Consider the following 23,052-nt stretch of genomic DNA (forward strand, 5'->3'; position numbering starts at 1 on the left):
TTAAACCACTTAATTAGTGTTTACTATTTCACACTGAAAGAGCACATTACAGTAAAAATTTGTTCTATTAAGAGTACATCTGTAAAAACACAAAGAAAGTAACATAAGTCCATGGAAGAGAGCTGAAATTTCCACCTCCCATTAAAACTAAAAACAATCATTGTAAATAAGTTATTGTAAAGCTTAAAGTTTGAAATATTTTGTCGAAATTAAGGTAGACCCCTTTTTTCTTGGGATTTTCTTTGAAAAATATTATGCTTCAATATTTTCCATTCTTTAATTAAATGTACAAACCAGATGTTGTAAATGGATCTAACAGCCAGTTGTTGTCGTTTTTCATAAATTGGGGTTTTGCCTGCTGGGGATGGCTGTTTTCATAGTGATTTAAATTTTTTTTTTTTTTTGCAGGGCAGTGAGGGTTAAGTGACTTGCCCAGGGTCACACAGCTAGCTAGTAAGTGTCAAGTGTCTGAGGTCAAATTTGAATTCAGGTCCTCCTGAATCCAGGGCTGGTGCTTTATCCACTGTACCACCTAGCTGCCTCACATAGTAATACTTTAAATATTATATTGAGGACCTAGAACCTAGGACTTAGAACATCAATAAACTATATTTTCTGATTGTTCATGACTTGACTATTAGTTTAGTTCTGAGTTTAGAAATAGATTTTGTTAAGAAAGTTGAAAATTATAGCACATATTATTGAAAGAAAAACATTTTTTTCTTTCAGCCAGTGATGTAAAAAAATCCACATTTTGGGTCAAGGGATTCAGGTTGTTTGCTGGTTTTTGTTTTGTTTTTTTTTAATTAAAGGTTTTAAAGGAATTTCTGATTCTCTAAATTCTCTATTTGTCATTTTAATTAACCTTTTAAAACAGTCTCTGGCTTTATTGAACAGAATACTCCTGTTTTTAATTTTTAAAAAGTAATTTCCATAACATGTTAAATAACAAAAAAGTATATTAAAAATTCAGCAACATAGCTGTATTTGTTTTTACCTGCTGGTCCTTCTTCCCTGTTCAGGTAATACAAGAAGTGAAACCAGTATTATATAAATTATTGGTCCTTGCTTTTATATCTATCAGCATTATTTAACTATATTTTAGTTTTGTTTAAATCTGGAAAAAACTTTTGAACATCCTTTTAAAATAATTCTTTTCACAGTATTCAGAAGTTGATGTTGGTACTTTGCAGAATTGGTCCTATGATTTTATTAGCTTGTTAAGCTTTTAAAGTAAAATTTTGGTCCTTTTGAAAATTTTAGGTTGTTAGACAAAATTGAGCTCACATGAAAAATTCAAATTTTCTATAAGTTTTTCTGAACACTTTTCAGCTATTGCAGATAGTATCTTATAGCTTTTTTTTTTTTTTTGGTGAGGCAATTGGGGTTAAGTGACTTGCCCAGGGTCACACAGCTAATAAGTGTGTAAAGTGTCTGAGGCCGGATTTGAACTCAGGTACTCCTGACTCCAGGACTGGTGCTCTATCCACTGTGCCACCTAGCTGCCCCAGCAGATAGTATCTTAAGTTCCAGGAGAATTTATAATTATTTTTCATTCCTTCTTGTTGTCAGTTATTTCATATCTATGTAATTTCTGCACTAATTTTTGTCTCGGCTTTACTATTTCTTTATTGAATGAGACATCTAGGTTTAAAAAAAAAATCGACCGTGATAAATTTTCTTCTAGGGAACCCGAGGTATGTCTTTTGAAGCTAAATTGTTGCCAATGTTGTTTAGGACTTAAGGTTAACTTTATTTTTAAAAAATTTTAATAAACACTTTTATTTAAAGTTTTGAGTTCCAAATTCTATTCCTCCTTGCATGAGGCAGTAAGCAATCAGATATAGATTATACATGTGCAGTTATGTAAAACATTACCATATTAGTCATTTTGTGTAAGAAAACTTGAATAAAAGAAAAAAAATGAAAGTGAAAAATAGCATGTTTCACTCTGTGTTCAGTAGAGGTGGATAGTATGCTTCATTAGTCCTTTGGGAGTATTTTGGATTATTGTATTGCTGAGAATAGTTGTCATTCACAGTTCTTCATCAAATAATATTGCTATCATTGAACAATATTCTGGTTCTGTTAACTTCACCATACATCAGTTCATATAAGTCCAGGTTTTTCTGAAATCATTCTGCTTGTCATTTCTTATAGCACAATAATATTCCATCACAATCATATACCACAGCTTGTTTAGCCAGTCATTCCCCAATTAATGGCATTCCTTTGATTTCCAGTTCTTAACCACCACAAAAAGGACTGCTATAAATATTTTTGTAAAATAGGTCCTTTTCTCTTTTTTTTGAATGTCTTTTGGATATAAACCTAGCAGTGGTATTGCTGGTTCAAAGGGTATGCACAATTTTATAGCCCTTTGGGCATAATTCCAAATTGCTCTACAAATTGGTTGGATCGGTTCACAACTTAACTCCACCAACAGTGGAGTGTCCAAGTTTTCCCACATCCCCTCCCAATATCCAATGTTTTCTTTTTTTGTTATTTTGCCACTTGATAGGGGTGAGGTGTAGTACCTCAGAGTTGTTTTAACTTGCATTTCTCTGATTAATAGTGATTTAGAGCATTTTTTTCATGACTATAGAAAGCTTTTATTGCTTTGTCTGAAAACTGCCTGTTCATGTCCGTTGACCATTTATCAATTGAGGAATGACTTGTATTTTTTATAAATTTGACTCAGTTCTCTATATAGTTGAGAAATGAAGCCTTTATCACTGATACTTGTTGCAAAAATTCTTTCCCAGTTTTCTGCTTTTCTTATTATCTTGGTTACATTGGTTTTGTTTGTGCAGACATTTTAAAATTTGATATAATCAAAATTATCTACATTTTGTAATACTCTCCCTTTTTTGGGTGGGGGGGGGTTGGTGAGGCAATTGGAGTTAAGTCACTTACCCAGGGTCACACAGCTAGTAAGTGTTAAGTGTCTGAGGCCGGATTTGAACTCAGGTCCTCCTGGATCCAGGGCCGGTGCTCTATCCACTGCATCACCTAACTGCCCCTATTTTTTTATTCTAAATTTTTCTCATCCATAAATCTGACAGATAAATTATTCCATGCTCTCTTAATTTGGTTATGGTATAACCATTTATGTGTAAATAATGTACCCAGTTTGACCTTATTTTAGTATAAGTTGTGAGATATTGATCTATACTTAGTATCTGCCATACTGTTTTTCAGTTTTCCCAGGAGTTTTGTCAAATAATGAATTTTTGTTCCAAAAGCTTGGATGTTTGGGTTTATCATATACTAATTACTATAGTCATCATTATAGTGTAATTCATACCTGTTCTTTTCCACTGATCCACCACTCTGTTTATTAGCTAGTATCAGAGTGTTTTACTAATTACTGCTTTATAATACAGTTTGAGATCTGGTGTTGCTAAATTACCTTCTTTAATTTTTTTCTTTTAATTGATTTCCTTGATATCCTTGAGCTTTTGTTCTTCCAAATGAATTTTGTTACTATTTTTTTCTTGATCTATAAAATATTTTTTGATAGTTTCATATGGCGCTAAATGCATAGATTAATTTGGTAGGATTGTCGTTTTTATTATACTCAGCCTACCCATGAGCAACTGATATTTTTCCAATTGTTTAGATCTGACTTTATTTGTTTGAAAAGTATTTTATATTTTTGTTCATATAGTTCCTGGGTTTGTCTTGGCAGGTGTAGTAGACTCCCAAGTATTTTATGTTGTCTACAGTTATTTTAAATGGAATTTCTCTTTCTTTTTCTTGCTGCTGGACTTTGTTGGTAACATATAGAAATGCTGATGCTTTATGTGCATTTATTTTGTATCCTGCAACTTTGCTAAAGTTGTTAATAATGTCAAGTAATTTTTTAGTTGATTTTCTAAGTAAAACATCATAGTATCTGCAGAGTGATAGTTTTGTTTCCTTATTGCCTATTCTAATTCCTTTAATTTCTTTTTCTTTTATTGCTATAGCTTACATTTCTAATATAATATTTAGGTTAACTTTTTTTTGTTTGTTTGTTTTTTGTTTTTTTTTAGTGAGGCAATTGGGGTTAAGTGACTTGCCCGGGGTCACACAGCTAGTAAGTGTTAAGTGTCTGAGGCCAGATTTGAACTCAGGTACTCCTGACTCCAGGGCCGGTGCTCTATCCACTGCGCCACCTAGCTGCCCCTAGGTTAACTTTAAAAGGATCTGTATTCCTTTTTGTTTCATAAGAATAAATATACCAAAAAGTTCAGATACACTTGGAAACAAAAGAAGTATGGAAGTTTTCCTTAGATTAATTTTTTAAATTACAGTATAGATTTGTTCATTTAATTTTTTGTCTACTGTTGGCATTTAAAATTCTTTCTAAAAGTTGGATTTGTATTCTTCTCTGAGAATTTCAATTACTCTCATGTATACTTTTACTTAATAGCTCTATAAAGCAAATAGATGAAGATTATATGACATACGTTTGGCAGATAGAATGGCAAAGCAGCATCCAAACCAATACTCTTGTAATTTTCATAAGTTTTTCTTAATGATGAGCCATAAGCCTCTGGTGTGCCAAATTTTTACGTCCTCAGAATTGGTGAATTTCTAATTTAGGCAGAGAGAGGAAACTTGGGTTGACATGACCACTGTGTTCTGAATCCTTCATTCAAAGGCTTTAAAATGATAAAGTATAACAGGAAAGGCATCTTGGCTATTTTGTCCATTATCCTCTTATAGAGTAGGACTATATTCAGGGATAGATGCCTGAATCATTTGATGGGTTGGGAGAAGGGGAAGGGAATAAGATGATGATGGATGCTAAGGTGGTGTCTTGGGGAGGGATATCCTAGGAAGAGGTGATTTGGTTTGGGGTAGGGTGGGACAAAGATGCAGTTATTGTAGGTCAGTGGTGCTAAATCAAAATGGTTCCCTGCTGGCTGCATATTGACTTAGAAAAGCACAAATTAACATTATATTGTATTTTTATTTTGTTAAATATTTCCCAATTACATTTTTAAAAATTAAATTTTAATCTCTTTTTCTGTATTAGGAAAAAACCTTTTGGCAAAATTATTTTTTTTTCTGATGTATCAAGTTAATTTTTGTTTAATAATAAAGAAACAACATAACAATGTATTTTCTATGCTGACAATTCAACATTTTTTGTTTGCTTAATCAACATCTTTTGAAAAATATGAACCTCTTTTTTTTTAAATGCTATGGATACATTTTATTTATTTATTTTTAAGTTTACATATAAGGTATTTTATTTTTTCTGTTACATGTAAAGATAGTTCTCAACTTTTGTCCATACAAGCTTTACAATTTCAGATTTTTCTCCCTCCCTCCCCCCCTCCCCTAGACAGCAGGTAATCTGATATAGGTTATATCTATATATTTATATATCTATATACATATAGATATATATCTATACACACATATATATACACATAATAACATTAATCCTATTTCTGCATTAATCCTGTTATAAGAGAAAAAATCAGAGCAGTAATGCAAAACCTCAAAATAGAAAAAAAAAACAACAGCACCCAAAACAAAAGAAATAGTATGGTTCAATCAGCATCCATACTCCACAGTTCTTTTTTTTTTTTTCTTGGATTTGGAGATCCTCTTCCACCATGAGTTCCCTAGAACTCTTCTGTACCATTGCATTGGTGAGAAGAATATAGTCCATCACAGTAGGTCAACACTCAGTGTTGATGATACTGTGTACAATGTTCTTCTGGTTCTGCTCATCTCACTCATCATCAGCTCACGTAAGACCCTCCAGGTTTCTCTGAACTCCTCCTGCTCATCATTTCTTACAACACAATAGTATTCCATTGTATTCATATACCACAACTTGTCCAGCCATTCCCCAATTGATGGGCACCCCCTCAACTTCCAATTCCTTGCTACCACGTAAAGAGCACTTTTGGCAAAATTATTACACCAACTACAATTGCAATATTAAACCAAGAAGAGACTAATGAGGAATTTTGTTTTGCATGACTTCATTTTTTTTAGTTTTGTTCTTTTTATTTATTTATTTAGAATTTTCCCCACCTTACATGTAAAAACAAATTGTAACATCAATTTTTAACATTTTATGTTCCAAAATTCTCATCCTTCCTCTCTATTCCCCCCTTTAAGAACTCAAGCAGTTTAATATAAGTCATACATGTGCAGTCTTGCAAAATATAGCAGACAAAAAAAACTGTAGAAGAAGGAACTAACAGCAACAACAAAATATACTTCCATCTGTATTCAGGTACCATCAGTTCTTTCTCTGTACATGAATTGCATTTTTCATAAGTTCTTCAGAGTTGTCTTGGATTATTGCATTGCTGAAAATAACTCATTCAGAGCAGATCATCTTAAAATATTGCTGTTATTTTGTATACAGTACATTTCACTTTGCATCAGCTCATGTAAGTCATTGCAGGTTTTTCTGACCAGTTACTTTTTTTTGACCAATTACATTTTAATATGATTCCTGCCCCACTTGGGAGTTTTGTGGTAGGCCAGTTTGATAACCTTTCTTCTATCTTTCTTTTTTACATTTTCTTTAAAAAAAAAAAAAAGAGCAAGTGTAATAGGTTTGGTTTGGTTTGGTTTGGGGCGGGGCAAAGAGGGTTAAGTGGCTTGCCCAGGTCACACAGCTAGTGTAAAGTGTCTGAGGCAGAATTTGAACTCAGGTTGTCTGGAATCCAGGGTTGGTGCTTTATCCACTGCCCTACCAAGCTGCCCCAGATAACCTGTCTTCTATAGGACAGCTGTTTTGCCAGTATGTCAGCCTTACTAGCTATATAAGTAATTTTGATGTTGATAAAAATAATTTAGCCTTTACTTAGTCTTTTTTTTTAATTAATTTTTGATATCCTGTTTCTTTTATCATCATGGTTACCACCCCGAAGTATCCTACTGAGGCATGCCATATAATATATACTGTATTCTTTAATAATAAACATGAATAACCGTCATCAGCATCATAGCATTACTACATTTTAGAGTAGAGGGCTTTAGACACGATGTTTTATTTTCTTTAAAACTTCTAAATGACATTATTATATGTTGTATGAAATCTCATAGGTTTTAACTGCTAAAATAGTAATAGTAATCTGTTTGCAAGACTTATGTTGATCCATGTGACTTACAGTATGTTTTCTTTGGGTAAAAGTATCTTGTATTAATAAGAATTTATAAACTTTAAACTAAGCACACAAGCTTTAAAAATTGTCACCAACTTGTAGATGGTGACTTTATGTCTAGCCAGATGGACTGATAGATAGTATGAAACTGTTGCTCACTTATACTCTGATGACCCAGGTGGTTGTGGACACCCCATATTAGGTGACAGGGTAATAGCATATCTGGCTTCTGTTGTATATGTGGTCAGCTTGCTTATAGGAAAACTTAGCAAAGCAGGCTTTAGAACATGTCCAGATTTGTATAAAAGACACCCCCCCCCCCCCATTTCTTTTGGTAGCTTTATTGAGGCCTTCCAGGAGCTCTAAATTGCATTGAAATGTTTATTGGTGCCCAAGATATGCAAAGCACTCTTATTGAGTGCCAGGAATAAAAAGATAAAAAAATGAAACACTTTGATGCTATTCTTTTTTTAATCATAAAAGTATTTTATTATTTTCCAGTTACATGTAAAGATGGTTTTCAACATTTGTTTTCATAAGATTTTTAGTTCCAAATTTTTCTCCCTTCCCTCCCCCCTCCCCAAGACAGAAAGTATTAGTCATATTGTGAAAGAACAATCAGAACAAAAGGGGAAAACCTCAAAAAACAAAAAAAAGTAGAAAGAGTATGGTTCGATCTGCATTCAGAATCCACATTTCTTTCTTTCTTTCTTTCTTCTTTCTTTTTTTTTTTTTGGTGAGGCAATTGGGGTTAAGTGACTTGCCCAGGGTCACACAGCTAGTAAGTGTCAAGTATCTGAGGTCGGATTTGAACTCAGGTCCTCCTGACTCCAGGGCCCGCCACCTAGCTGCCCCCACATTTCTTTTTTATGGATGTGGAGAATGTTTTCCAAAAAAGGAGACACTTTGGAGGAGCTTACATTCTAAGTGTTTGTGGGGGTTGGGGGTGGAGATGAAGACATGCATAAGTAAATGCAAGTTTATTTGAGGAGCAAAAGCATTAAATGGGATTGTCAGGAAAGGTTCTTCATAGTAGGAGATACCAGAACGAAGCCTTTAAGGAAATTAGGAACAATAAGAGTTAGGAAGAAGGTACACTTCATGTATGGTGATGGAATGTTGAGTTGGAGAAATAGCTAATAGACTAGTTTGGCTAGAACGTAAAGCCCTCAAAGAGGAATCATGAAATAAGCATTTTTCCCTTTGCTGGAAATGTAGGGTAGAGTTAGATTGTAGGTAAAAGGCCAGATGGAAGCATTTCTATTTTATTCTATAGGCATTGGATAGCCATCGAAGATTTTTGAGCAAAGAAGTGATGTGGTCAGACCTGTGTTTTAATAGTTGTAGAGTATGTATGGGAGCACATTTTGGAGGTTATTATAATAGGAAGGAGAGAGTTAATGAAGGTCTAAACTAAAGAGGTGACCTTAGAAGTAGACATTAGACAGAAGAAAGTATAATCACAAATACTTGGCATCTGAATGTCAGGGTTGAGGGGGGCAGGTTAAGAATGATTTGGGGATTATAAGTAGTCTAAAGCTGTGATGTCAAATCCAAATAGGAGACCACTAATCCCTGCATAAGGATCCCTTCAAGTGGCTTATTTACTTAATTTTAAAATGTATTATTATAGTGTCTTTGTTTTATTGTATTTTTACTTTGTTCAGTATTTCCCATTTATATTTTACTCTGGTTCAGGTTGCACTGGAGAGTGGTGGGTCATGTTTAACACCTTGTTCAAAGAAACTTCATGTCATTATAAGGAGACCACATGTGCTTAACTACCCAGCTTGACTATCTGTAGATCACATCTTTATTTTCAGACATCATTCTTTTTTTCTTCTTTTTTTTGGGGGGGGGGGCAGGGCAACAGGGGTTAAGTGACTTGCCCGTGGTCACACAGCTAGTAAGCATCAAGTGTTTGAGGACAGATTTGAACTCAGGTCCTCCTGAATCCAGGGCTGGTGCTTTATCCACTGTACCACCTAGCTGCCCCCTCAGACATCATTCTGATCAAGCACAGACTAGTTAGTCAGTGTGGTCATTAACACATTAAAGTAAGTGGATGTGTGTTGAGCCTGCTGAGATAGTTTGGTCAAGCGTGTTATAATAACTCCTTTTAAGTGGGTGAAAATTTCAGTATTTATTATGTAAGATTTTATAATTTTCCTTTTTAAAAGGAGAAACGATGAAAGATCTAAATAAGCTTATAAGACTGATTATTTTTCTTTTTATCTTGCAGCAACGCACCTCTTGCTTTTTCCTCCAAAGTATGTTATGTTAAGTTTCGTGACCCATCGAGTGTTGGTGTGGCCCAGCATCTAACTAACACGGTTTTTATTGACAGAGCTCTGATAGTTGTACCCTGTGCAGAAGGTTGGTATTTTAGATGTTTTTCTGTAATGTCAGTCTGTCCTTTTTTGTTAATGGCCTTTAGTTTTCCCAGAAATTGGCAAGTAGCTGGTACTCTGTTTTGTGTGTTTTAAAAGCAAAAATGAAATTTGGAAACAGAAGAAAATGTTTTCATTTCAGTAGTAAAATATATTTTGAAATCATTGATTTGTCTGTTTTTAGCTATACATCTAAATATTTATAAAAATTTTTGTAGTGATTATAAATTATAGAGTACATTCTAAAGGGATTATGATCTTAAAGAAGGGATATTTATTTAAATACCTCCTCAGTGTCTAGGAGTTTGTACTTCTGAACATCCAGTTCTAATAACTTTTTTATTGAGACAAAACAGAGTGGGCACAGTTTGCCAATTTGGGGTCATCTAAGTAATGGTGTCTGTGTTAATATAAATAATTTCATTAAAGTTATTGATGTTAATTTCACATTCTTAATACTGATTTTATATAAAACAAATTTATTTTTTACTTTCACAGGCTTTTTTTGAAGTTAAAAAAATATTTTCTAAGAAATCCATCAGAAAGAGGCCAAAGGCCTTAAGGTTACTATTCATTAAGGTTAAGTGCCTTATGTTATCTTAAGAACAAGTAATTGTCAGTATTGATTTTAAAGTAATAGAATATTTTAGTCTCTTTAAATCACTTACAATAGTCCATGTTGGTGTATAATACAAGAACTTCCAGATTAAGTTATTAGTAGTTATATAAGAACTTATACATATCACTTTAAAAAATAATTCCTTTGATGGAAGATTTTACCTTTATAGCATCCAGGTATGATTGAAAATTTTAAATTAAATTCCTAAAATATTTAATGAATACTTTCATTAAATGACGAGCCCTCTGCTCATCACATGAATAAATTTAACTTGCTAAAAAGGAAAGTTACTTTGTAAAATAATGACTAGATTACACTTTCAGATTTTTGTGTATAATTCAGGATGCATTATTCTGGGACATTATAAACATTAAAAGCCCCATGCAGTGAGGACAGTTATGGTGTAGTTGATGCCCCAGGATAGAACATTCTGGATTTTATTTTCAAATGAGTTTAAAAATGGGTGTTCTTCACAAAGAAGGGTATACAATTACTTATTTGTGTAATATATCTCTTATAGGCTGATCAGTAAAGGGTTGTGGAATAGTTGGGGAAGGGATGAAAACTTTTTGTTTCTGCAAGACTGGGAGTGAAGTTACAAATGCACCATACAAAGTAGAAACTGCATGGTGAAGAATTCCCATAGAAGATATCTCTCACTGGAATTTGACCAGCAAGCAACTAAGATTAAATGTGCAGAAGCTTACCAACAGCTGTACTCTTGAAAGACTGTACCAGTGGTAGCAGGGGGTCTTAAGTTAATTTATTGCTGAATCAGGGGAAAACATTTCACCTATTGCATTACCAGTGTTACTTTGGTACATTGTATTTAGCTTCCTTGGAGAGCTTATATATAACAATACCTGAGCAGCCTTAACTTTGAGTTGTCTAATTCCCTTTTTTTGGGTGATATTCAGTAAAGATTTAAAGTAGAATTTTAATTACAGTTGAATACTTTTTTTTTTTTTTACCATTTTGAGATAGAAGGTTTCACAGTATTTGAATGTAAAAACAGCATTTTTATTGCCTTTTAGTTACAAGTAAGTATGAATTTTTTTAGGAGAGTAAACTGTCCCATGGATAGTTGAAATATTAGAAAATAATCAGATGCACCTTTTATTTCAAGGAGTAATTAAATTAAAGGTTTAATATGGTAAGAAATTGGTTTACTTACAGAATATATAGAAGTTTACAGTGGACATTATGTATTAGATTTTGCACTGCAAACTGAATAATGCTTTACTATTGTGCTAAAAAGCATGTTAATTCAGAATAAATCAAAAAGAAGGAATTCTAGTTGAATACTGTAAAATGAGAGATTGTATTCATCATTAAACAGCAGTCAGTATTGCCACTATTTGTTTTTGCATACTATAGAAACAGCATTTTGACAGAAAAGAGAGAACCCTAATAGAAGCTTATGGAAAGTGTTTTTCAGTTTATTTAGCTTGCTGCTTCATTGTAGGTATTATGTGACAGGAACCTCAGTTGTGGAAATAGTGTTTGATGTGTAACATTACATATTAACCATTAGCTATTACTAGTCATAAAATGCCATTTTAAAATGTAGCTTCATCATGCTGTCCAAATGTGATTTTTTTTTTTCTCCTTGCGTGCATCCCCAGATTTCTCTTTAAATGTTACATTTGGAAAAAGAAAAGGTTGAAACATAAAGGTGCCACATAACCATCAGTCATAAGTTTATGTCCACATTTTCTGGTAGATGGATTTTGACTATTAATTTGGTTTTGTATGTTTTCTCTATGTGATATTTGTGCATTATTAGATGACTAGACTGGCCAAGGCAGACCTGTTTACACTTGCCTGAGTTAGGCATTGTTTGCCATGCCACTAAACCTGCCGTCAAGTGAAACCTTCATGGGGGAAATGAGATCGGAGTCTGGCCCGCTGAAGATGGACGCCCTGTCTCTGTTTTTTATTGTTTTCCTTTAATTTCTTTTTCTTTATTTTGTCCCTTTTTTGTTTTTGTTTTTGTTTTGTTAACTCTCTTTCACTTTAACTTGTGAACTGGTATTCCAGTTCTTTGTGAATGGTATTCCATTAAGAGTTCATAACATTTTGTTTCAAAGTTGTAAATGAAAGGAAGGTGTAGTATATTTGCAATTCTCAACTTAAAATATAGAATTAAGGCCAAACAAATTTTGTGTCAAAAACTCAGTTTTAGTGCTGTGAAACTTAGCTTAGATCTTAATTGGTGTTTATAAACTGTTTTAGTAAATTCTGTATTAAAACAGTGATAAATACACTTTTGAATACTTTCTCATCTCAGTGAAACTTTTTTCTACAGACTGCTTTCTAAGACTAACCACATCTTTCAGAAAAAAGCTAATTTGTAGTTTCTGCTTTCATTTTCCTGGAATTTTAGGCATATCAGAGTCATCAAGGATGTAGCAACCCATTTTTATAACATAGTACATATATAATATGAAGCCTGGGGTGAAGAGACTTTCACTTTTGATGCTTAACCATTACAGAAAAAATTCTTGTTTTCTTAAACTAGGAAGGCTTTTAGCTGTCTACTTGGGGAATGCTTCTTTGGGGGAGGGAAGCTGTTGGCTTTTCTGGGTGTGTGTGTGTGTGTGTGTGTGTGTGTGTGTGTGTGTGTGTGTGTGTGTGTGTGTGTGTGTGTGTGTGTGTGCTTGGTTATTTTGTTGAAAATTCTTCAGATCTTCAGTGTCCTAGTTTGTGGAAATGGATCCTGAAACTTAGGAAGAGGAGTATATATTGTCTTTCCTAACTGTTGTCTTTAACAAGCACAGATTAAGAGAGATATCCATTTACATTTCACTTTTACATACCTAAGAATTTTGAGAATAAATTTAATAGGACAGTATCTTAGGAATTAAGCAATGAAACGTAAAATTTCCAAGTATCTTTAGTGGCAATTAGAATGAGAAAAATACTTCCAGGCCTACTATTTGGTTTCTGTGTATTCTGATTTATTACTGAGAGGCAGCATTCAAAGTATAAATGAAAGATTTTCTAAAACGTAACATTCACTTTTCGATATGTGTAGAGATCTTCCCACCCCAAATAATTTAAGCACACTTCTATGGATCTCTCCTTATTAAATGATAGCTTCTTATTTGAGACACTAAACGGACAACATAGGAATTACAATTTGTCTTTGTATATAACTACCATAGCAGTGAGAGGCTGTTAACATTATGTTCTGAATTCAAGGATGAAGATTAACTTTTCAGGCAAGAGCTGTTCAGATTTCATGACTTTTAAAAATCATACTAGCCATTTTATAATATATGTCATTCACAATAACATAGCTACAGAAGGAGAGTAGTTATTTGACATAGATAAATTTGCTAACATTAGTAGCTGATAAATGTAGGCCAAATTATAAACAAAGTCATCAGTAAAGCCACCTTCCATTTTAATTTTGTGCATGTTAAAACTGCATGTGTATGAGCTTATATTCAAATAATATAGCATTGGGTATAGTTTTTGTTACACTAGTCAAATTAGGTAGTATAATTTGCTTCAAAATTTAGGAAACTAATACTTCACTGTTGACTTGGCTATAACTCAGCAAATCTAATCTAGTAAACTGTAACTTCCTATAAATTAGGCACAACTATTTTTTTGTTTAAACTTTCCATCTTGAATCCCAGCTGAGGTTAGAGAGCATTTAGGTCCTGATGGATGATATTACTTATATTTTCTTTGTATATTTGATTATTTTGAATAGAATTATTCCTATTAGAACCCAGCATGGTGTTTTTGAAAATTTGCTACACCAGTTACATTTCACCCTGGGATAGTTTTATATACTCTGAATTAAGAATCCCTCAATTAGAAAATTTACAATGGGGTTACATATATATCTACACTGTACTACACAAGTATGACTAGTACATATAAAATGTTTACAGACTTTTAAGTCTTAGATTCAGACTTCTAAAGTGAAATAATTTTTAGATTAGCATTTTTACACAGTAAAATGGACATCATTGAATTAGATGGAATACAGTAACATAAATGGATCATTGTCCTTAAATTGTGGTTGGTTTTAGACATTTTCTAGGTTTTGAATAAAAGGCAGTTTGGAGTTTAAAAATCAAGTCATTGAGGTTTTTGTTTGTTTTCTCCCCATAAAATGTGTAGGAAACTAGTTAATTGTTACTTCTGTTATTGGTAATAGTCATTGGCGCTATTTGTAATAAGACACAATGATTATTTACTGACCCTTTTCAAACAAGTACAATATAAACTAGATTTAAAATATAAGCATTGAGAGATTTCTTGAAGGCCAGATACATTTTCTTGTTTAATTATACCACTTCCATAATTTTTAGGAAACTCATTCAAGGGAAACACCTAGAAATTGATTCTCTGAGACATCTTAATATGTCACAGAAGTCATATTTGTATTAGTTAAATGTATGAGCATCAAACCGCCCCCCCCCCCCAACTTGAAATAAACATGGAGTTTATCTGGGCACCATCAGTATTATTCACATCACAGAGAGGTAGTTTCAGTGATAGGAAAGGGGCATCGGTTTAGGAACAGATTTCAATTCGCACATTTGTTTTTTTCTTTTTTCTTTTTTTTTCTTTTTTTACTAATTTGGTTATTTGCCATTTCTGGGGATTAAACTTTAAAAAATGTTCTTCTTTTCTGTATCTGATGTTCTGTGTGCTATTAGTGATGCAGCCAACACGAACGGTTGTCATGTGTAACACAACTTTCGATCACCGCGAAAACACCGTCCTGGGAAAGCGTCCATGCTTGATATCGTTTGGTTCATGAACATTAAGTTTCCAGTACAGGTGACCCATAGCTCAAAGTGTTAAATAATTGTCTACATTATTCAGTTTTTAAAATAATATTCCATTAATGAGATTGCTAGTATTTGAAGTTTTGATCACTTTTATTTTTCCTAGTAGTGCAGGGTAAAGGAAAGACTTAAGTTCTTATTTATTTCTTTTTAAGGATCTGATAGATAGATTCATTTATTATTATTATTTTTAAGTGCAAGGGTAATTATAAAATCATAGACTAAAATTTATGTGGTGTTTCTGCTCTCTGTAATGTGTGGAACTTGCCTCTCCAGGTAAAATTCCAGAAGAATCCAAAGCCCTTTCTTTACTGGCTCCTGCTCCAACTATGACAAGTCTGATGCCTGGTGCAGGGTTGCTTCCTATACCAACTCCAAATCCCTTGACTACAGTAAGTAGTAATCCTTTTAGGATTTTCAGCTGACAAAACTATTTATAAATGATTTAATTGTTCAAATTTGTAAACAGTTGAGTCTCACTTATTAAAAAAAATTGTCTTTTAGTCAAACATTTAAAAAAACAAACAGTTTTACTGTTGAAATTCTATTTTCCTCTTAACGTCTGAGTGGAATACTCTCAGGATTATCCCTTGTTGAAGCATCTAAATGATATTGAAAAATATTACTTTAAATGTTCATTCATTAGAAAATAAAGTTATAATTTATGAAACTTAGATTATAGTAACAACTTAAATTTCATAGTGTGGAATGGGAATTTTGGTTGGTTAAATTTTCTAGTTAAATGGAATCTACTCTTTATCTTTTCTCCACTTTTTCTTTGAATCAGTTAATTAGAAGATGTCTCAATTTATTTAAACTACCCCCCCCCAAAAGGCAAACAAGTTGGAAATGGTTAAAAACCCCATAGCTTAGGGATACTTTCCCCCCAAAAAGCTACAGATAAAATCATTTATGATTCCTTGTAGATCAGTTGGGATTTTTCTCATTTAAGTTTGGGGGGGGGGGGAAACGGTGTGATTTTTTTTGCCCTTGACTTTTGAAAGGAGCAGAGTTTTTGTATATTTGGATCCAAGACATACATATTTGTTTTGTTTGTTTTTTGTTTGGGCAGTGAGGGTTAAGTGACTTGCCCAAGGTCACTCAGCTAGTAGTCAAGTATCTGAGGCCGGATTTGAACTCAGGTCCTCCTGACTCCAGGGCCAGTGCTCTATCCACTGAGCCACCTAGCTGCCCCCCATACATATTTGTTTTGATTTTTAACCTTTCCCATTGGACATGTAACCCAGGCTTTTTACAAGTGGTTCCAATCCCCTTGTACTTTTGGTTACCAGGCACAATAACCAAAGCAGACAGTTTTCTTTCCATTTTAACCCCAGTCATTGTCAGGCTACCTCATTCAGCTAAACCTTTCTTTCTCTATACAGCATTGGTCCAAGCCCTCTGTTCTAGTCATAATTCAGAAATGTAATACATATTTCTTATCATGTTATTATCATATCCTATTTTATCTGGGAATACTTTATGGATTTCTGGTTCTGTCATTTTATATTAAATTTAAATATGGGATCTTAGTTTACAAAGAAAGCTGAGGCCCTGCTGGATGATCTCCATAATCATTTTGGGATGATTGGAGATTGTATTGTATTTTCCTATAATGGAATTTCAGGTCTGAGAAAATTGCCAAGGTTTAGGAACTTGTATATTCTATGTAATATGGATATCTCAAAATACTTTTATCTTCTTAAATCATTGGATTTATAGTAGGAAAAATAATAGTTCCTCGTTAAGCTATATCTAAAATAATATGTTTAGGACAAATTTACAGAAGGTTCAGAGGAGGGCAGGCAGGATAGCGAAGAATGTTACATATCTAATGAGGATTAGTTGAAGAGATTAACAGAGGCAGCATAGTGCAGTGGAAAGAGCCTTGGCTCTGGACTCAGAGGACCTGGGTTCAGATTCTGATTTAGATGCTTATGTGTTTTGGGACTGTGGGCAGCTCACCCAGCCTAAATTTCCTAATTTGTAAAGTGAGGGGATTGACAAAATGACCTCTGGGGTACTTGTTGATCTGAATTTTGAATGTTTGGCCTGGAGAATAATGAGAATGTGATAGCTATCTTTCAAATATTTGAAGGGCTTTTATAAAGGTGGGATTACATTTGTTCTGTATGGCCTCATAGAACTGTAAAAATATTTTTACTGACTAGCCTAATTTTGGGCCTAATCTGACTGGAGGACTAATCTGGGGATTTTTGCCTATTTGGCTATCTGACTGCTGTTAATTTAATCTGGGCCGTTTATAAAGTTCCACCACACTGCTTCACTCCCAAATTGATAAACTAAAGATTAAGAAGGCTCTTAAATAAATAATCAAAGCAGAGTTTATTTATGAGATACTATTGAAAATTAAGAATACAGGGAAATAAAATGTACAACCTGACTGCCTTGCGCACTTCTCTTTCCACTGAGTCTCTTTGGAACTTCTTGAATACAATAAGGGCCTTAGCTGCTGCTTGCCTTAGGGCACTCAGTCCTTTATTCTAACTCCGAGCCCCTTTCACTTTGTAAATCCCCTGCTTCTAACTTTCCTCTCCTTACTGCCACTGCTGAACCCCTGTGTTTCTCACTGGCCTTCTGGCTGTCTGCTCCGTCAGTCTGCCCTTTGGCCTCTCTTTTCTCCGCTCCTAGTCCTTCTTGTCTTCTCCTGCGTCCTTGTAGACCTGTCTCTAGTCTCCAATCTTTGCCAGCTCCTCAGCTGCCTCTTGACCTCTTCTTGTCCGACGGAACCTCTTCTCAGCCTCTCTCTTCTCGCCTGCCCCCCTTGTCCGACCCTTGCTGTCTAGCGCTCTCTCTCTCTCTCTCTCTCTCTCTCTCTCTCTCTCTATATATATATATATATATATATATATATATATATATATATATACACCTTTTCTTCTCTCCACTCAAATCTTGGGGGCTTCCTGTGCCCCCCACAGACCAAGCTAATCCGCCAGCCAGGGCTGCGGCTGGTGTGTGTGTGTGGGGGTGCTCCAGCCTCACATGCCTCAGCACAGGCCACGCCAGAGCCCAGCATCTCTCAGATACCTCCGCTCAGGGTGGAGGGAGCTGGGGGCTTCTTTCCCCCAGCTGTCTGACCCAGCATCTTGCACAGCCCACGGGGCTTTCTGGCTCAGCTGAAGCAGAGGGGGAGGGGAAGAGACTCTGAGGGCCTAAGGCTTTCTAATCTCAGCCTAAAGGTAGGGTCCCCAAATCAAAATAAATTTCCACAGAACACAATCAGGAACAGTAGATAGAAAATGCAAAGGGAGGTTAGGCTTTTGTATTAGAAAAAGCTACATTGCTCAATTGAGCTATGTAAAAGTGGGGTTTATTGCCTTTAGAAGGTTCCCTCTCATTGGAATTCTTTAAAGAGAGGCTGGTTGCTACTTGTTTGGTATGTTATAGTTGGGGTTGGATTTCCTTTTGGGTATAAGTTGAATTGTAATTCCATATTGACTATAATGAAATCCTTTACAACTCTGTAATTCTCAGACTTGTTTTCATTTCTTGGATCTGCTTCTTAATTATCTTGAACAAGTCACTTAATACCTCTGAGCCTCAATTTTCTTCTCAGTAAAATGAGTGATTGGTTTGGATTGGATGATCTCTAAGAAATATTTCAACTCAAATCCTATAATCTTACTTTAAAAAAACTTCCCAACTCATAAAGGTCACTTTATGAATTCAAGTCACATATGACCCATGATAAATAATATATAAGATGGTGAGAGTAATCCAGGGATGAGCTTGAGTTGAAATGGCTAATTATTGGGTTGAGGTTGGAGCAAGTATAATTGCCTGAGAAAGTACTGAAGAGTTGAGGGAATGGAGGTTTCTTTCACATCTACTCAGGAACTAATGAATGAAGCTATAGAAAATCCCACAGTTGTGCTGACTGGTAGTTTACATATTCATGCTCTCCAACCACAACTGGGCCCTTGCTGCTGCAAAGAAATGAAGTTTTTGTTTTGTTTTTTTTAAGAGGCAGTTTCCTCAGCTAAGAGAGGGAGGAGAGGATAGGAAAGCTTTAAGAATAAGGCTTGGAATAGTTTCTAAGGAAGTGAGATAGGGAATGAATCAAAGAAAAATTAAACCCTGTAACATTATCTCCTACTCTCTGCTCTTTGCCCTCAGTCTCTGGCCCTTACCTTTGCCGAGGAAAATCCCTCTATTTATACATACATTTTATCCCATGCCCACCTATCCTCTTCAGAAAGTTGCAGTCTGTTATTTGAGTCTCCAATATTCAACCTTTCCCTATTAGCTGTTACCTTCCCTAATCAAATATGATTATCTTCCCCATTTCTTAAAAAAACCTTCCCTATAACCAACCTTACCCTCAACCTATTGTTCTATGTACTCCTTCCTTGCTCAACCTAACTCTTCAAAAAGTTGTCGGCACTCACTGTCCCAATTTCTTTCCTCTAACTCATTCCTTATCCTTTTGTAGTCTGACTTTCATTCTCATCACTTGACTGAAGCTACTCTCTCCCAAGTTACCAATGACTTCTTAATTGTCAGATCCAAAGGTTTCTTTTATTAATTTTTTTTTCCAGGACAGTGAAGGTTAAGTGACTTGCCCAGGGTCACACAGCTAGTGAGTGTCTATTGTCTGAGGCTGGATTTGAACTCGGGTCCTTCTGAATGCAGGGCCAGTGCTTTATCTACTGCGCCACCTAGCTAGCTGCTGACTCCTGTTACTTCTTATATAATTTTGTTATACTCTTTAGCAGTTATCTCTTTGCATGTGACTGGGTCCTTTATCTCTTAAATATCTCACAGACTGCCTATTGGACATTTCAAACTGGATGTCCTTAAACTCAATTCATTTCCCTAAACCCTCACTTCTAAATTTCTCCATTTCTATTAGAGTACCAGCATTCTTCTAATGTCTCAAGTTTATAACCTTGAACACATTATTTACCCTTACTGCATGTAAATCAGTTGTTAAATCTTGCTATTTCTAGTTCTACAATGCCTTTTATTTATTTATTTTTTTTTTTGGTGGGGTAACGAGGGTTAAGTGAGCTTGCCCAGGGTCACACAGCTAATAAGTGTCGAGTGTCTGAAGCCAGATTTGAACTGAGGTACTCCTGAATCCAGGGCCAGTGCTTTAACCACTGCACCACCTAGTTGCCCCTTGCCTCATGAATTCTTACACCATTGTTCTAATGAAGCCTTCCCTGATCCCCTCTGATAGTGCTCTGCCCATTAATTTACATTTAATACTTTGTGTATATGTATTATACACCCATTATAATATATGTTTATTGCATAGAGACAGTTTCATTCCTTGTACTTGTATCCCCAGTGTCTACCATAGTTCGTGGTGCACAAAGTGGGTGTTTTTATGAATAATTGTTGGTTGATTCATAGATTTTTTTATTTTTTTTTGCTGGGCAATAGGGGTTAAGTGACTTGCCCAGGGTCACACAGCTAGTAAGTGTTAAGTATCTGAGGCCGCATTTGAACTCAGGTACTCCTGAATCCAGGGCTGGTGCTTTAACCACTGCGCCATCTAGCTGCCCCTGATTCATAGATTTTAAAAAGTGTTTGAAGTTCTAAAAAGTTGTCAATAATGAGAAAAATAGTAAGTAATAGAAATTTCCCCTTTAAAAACACAGCTGGGGGGCAGCTAGGTGGCACAGTGGATGGAGCATCGGCCCTGGAGTCAGGAATACCTGAGTTCAAATCCGGCCTCAGACACTTAACACTTACTAGCTGTGTGACCCTGGGCAAGTCACTTAACCCCAATTGCCACACTAAAAAAAACCCAAAACCAAAACCAAAAAAACACAGCTGTATTTTGAACAGGTTTAGTGACAGATTCTGTTATTGTTGTTTGAGGACCAGGAAGGCTTAGATGGGGTGAGAATTTTTTCTGCTGAACTCTTGGCTAGAGAGGCCAAGAGACCTTAGTGTCTCAGTACTAAAGCAGCTCTCAAAAAATCATCTACTGAGTAGGAGATAATTTTTGATTTTCATTGGTGAAGGGAATATACATACCGGCAAAAAACAAGTGATTATTTTACTGGAGAAATCTCATTTATTTAACATTTATTTATTCAACAATGTACATGCACTAAAGTTAAGGCTTCTCGTTTGCTCACTTCTTTCTGGCATAAGGAAATCTTCTAACATGAAAATTTAAAATCCTTTATTTAACATTTAAAGCACAGCCCCTTCCTACTTTTCAGGCTTCTTCCTCTTTACAACCCTTCATGTATTCTCTGGTCGTTAAATTAACCAGCTTCACAGTTCTCCCTACCCTGAAGTCCTACCAGGACTTGTAGTTCCCTGTGCCTCCACTACTCTTCCCTCACTCCACCTCCTAGTTCCCTGACTTCTTTTAGACTTAGCTCAGATCTCACCTTTATCATAAAGTCTTTTCTGACTCTTTCTGTTAGTAATGCCATCCCTTTGAGTTTACCTTCCATTTACACCATACATATCTTTTATATATGCTTTTTGCACATAGTCTTCCCCACTAGAATATAACCTTGAAGACAAAAACTTTTCTTTGTATCCTCAGCACTAAGCAAACTGACTCTCATATAGCAAGTACTTAATAAATGCTCATTGACTGATATTTAATAGTAAAAACATGTGCTTTTTCTTTTTTTTTTTTAAACAGCTTAGTGTTTCACTTAGCAGCTTGGGAGCTATACCAGCAGCAGCACTAGACCCTAACCTTGCAACACTTGGAGAGATACCACAGCCACCACTTATGGGAAATGTGGATCCTTCCAAAATTGATGAAATTAGGAGGACTGTGTATGTTGGAAACTTGAATTCCCAGGTAAGAAATTAAAGAAGAAACTGAATAGTGGTAATAATTCCACCTCTTCCCGGCTCCCTCCCCCCATGACATTGCCATTGGTTGAAGTAATATCTATTATAATTTATTTGTGTCTTTTTAGACAACCCACAGGCTGATCAGCTACTTGAATTTTTTAAACAAGTTGGAGAAAGTGAAATTTGTTCGTATGGCAGGTGATGAGACTCAGCCAACTCGATTTGCTTTTGTGGAATTTTGCAGATCAGAACTCTGTACCGAGAGCTCTTGCTTTTAATGGAGGTAATGTTTGGAGACAGGCGCTGAAGTAAGAAATTCTAAAAGAAGAAACTAATGGTCTTGGAAAAATTATTACCCTTGGTTTTGTTAAATCAGTGCCTTCTTTTAGCATTTGGCATTTAAGGGGGAAGTGAAATTTATGTTTAATTACTACATACTCCTAACCTCTCTGTTTTTGTCAAGGGCATCACCACCCTTTTGGTCATCCAGGCTCTCAAACTAGGGGCCATCCTAGATTTTGATGTCCAATCATTTGCAAAGTCTATCCTGTCGTTGTTTATCTAACAAACTTTATTTAATGTTAATTTAATACGAAAATACTGCCTCCACATAGTATTTTCAACACCTTTTACAGGCATTCTTTGTCATACTTTTAAAAAAGCATGTAATATGGGCCACTTTGGGGGAGGGGAGGAATCATTTGAGATTACTTCTAGGGCCTTTGCTAAATTCAGTTGCTATGAGTGCATAAAGAGATAAAATATCAAGTAATTGTTGTTGTTCAGTTGGTTTCAGTGGTGTCTGATTCTCCTCCGTAACCACCCATTTGGAGTTTTCTTGGTATGGATACTGGAATGGTTTGCCATTTCCTTCTCCAGCTCCTTTTACAGATGAGGAACTGAGACAAACAGGGTTAAGTGACTTGCTCTGAGTCACACTGCTAGTAAGTGTCTGAGGCCAGATTTGAATTCAGGAAGATGAGTCTTGCTGACTCCCAAGTCCAGCATTCTATCTATGTTGCCAGCTGGCTACACATCAGAAAATTAGAGGAGGTTTTTTTAGGTCAAATTCCACAGTTTGTATCACAAGCAGATGAGAGCTGTCTCATTAAAACGGAAGTCATTGAGGTTATTCAGACCAAAAGTTATACACAGATTAATTGCCTTAGGTGCTTGCATTAAGTATCCATTTGTCCAGGTTTCTGTTGCTAGATTAAGAGATAAATAGTTTTTACTAGTCAATCTATTCAGTCAAGGTACTGTGCTAGGTGCTGCAGTTATAAATACAAAGTGAGACGACA

At 35.1% G+C, this 23,052-nt stretch overlaps 1 protein-coding gene across 1 annotated transcript in view; it reads left to right on the plus strand.

The window, feature by feature from the left end:
* Positions 1-23,052, plus strand: part of SREK1 (splicing regulatory glutamic acid and lysine rich protein 1) — a 51,018-nt gene that overhangs the window by 3,894 nt on the left and 24,072 nt on the right. Inside the window, 6 exon segments of the mRNA XM_043996144.1 lie at positions 9,370-9,503; positions 15,227-15,342; positions 21,591-21,762; positions 21,886-21,926; positions 21,928-21,987; positions 21,989-22,034. Of these exon segments, the coding sequence (XP_043852079.1) occupies positions 9,370-9,503; positions 15,227-15,342; positions 21,591-21,762; positions 21,886-21,926; positions 21,928-21,987; positions 21,989-22,034 (569 nt within the window).

Source organism: Dromiciops gliroides, chromosome 1, assembly GCF_019393635.1.
Source record: "Dromiciops gliroides isolate mDroGli1 chromosome 1, mDroGli1.pri, whole genome shotgun sequence".
NCBI classification, from domain to species: domain Eukaryota; kingdom Metazoa; phylum Chordata; class Mammalia; order Microbiotheria; family Microbiotheriidae; genus Dromiciops; species Dromiciops gliroides.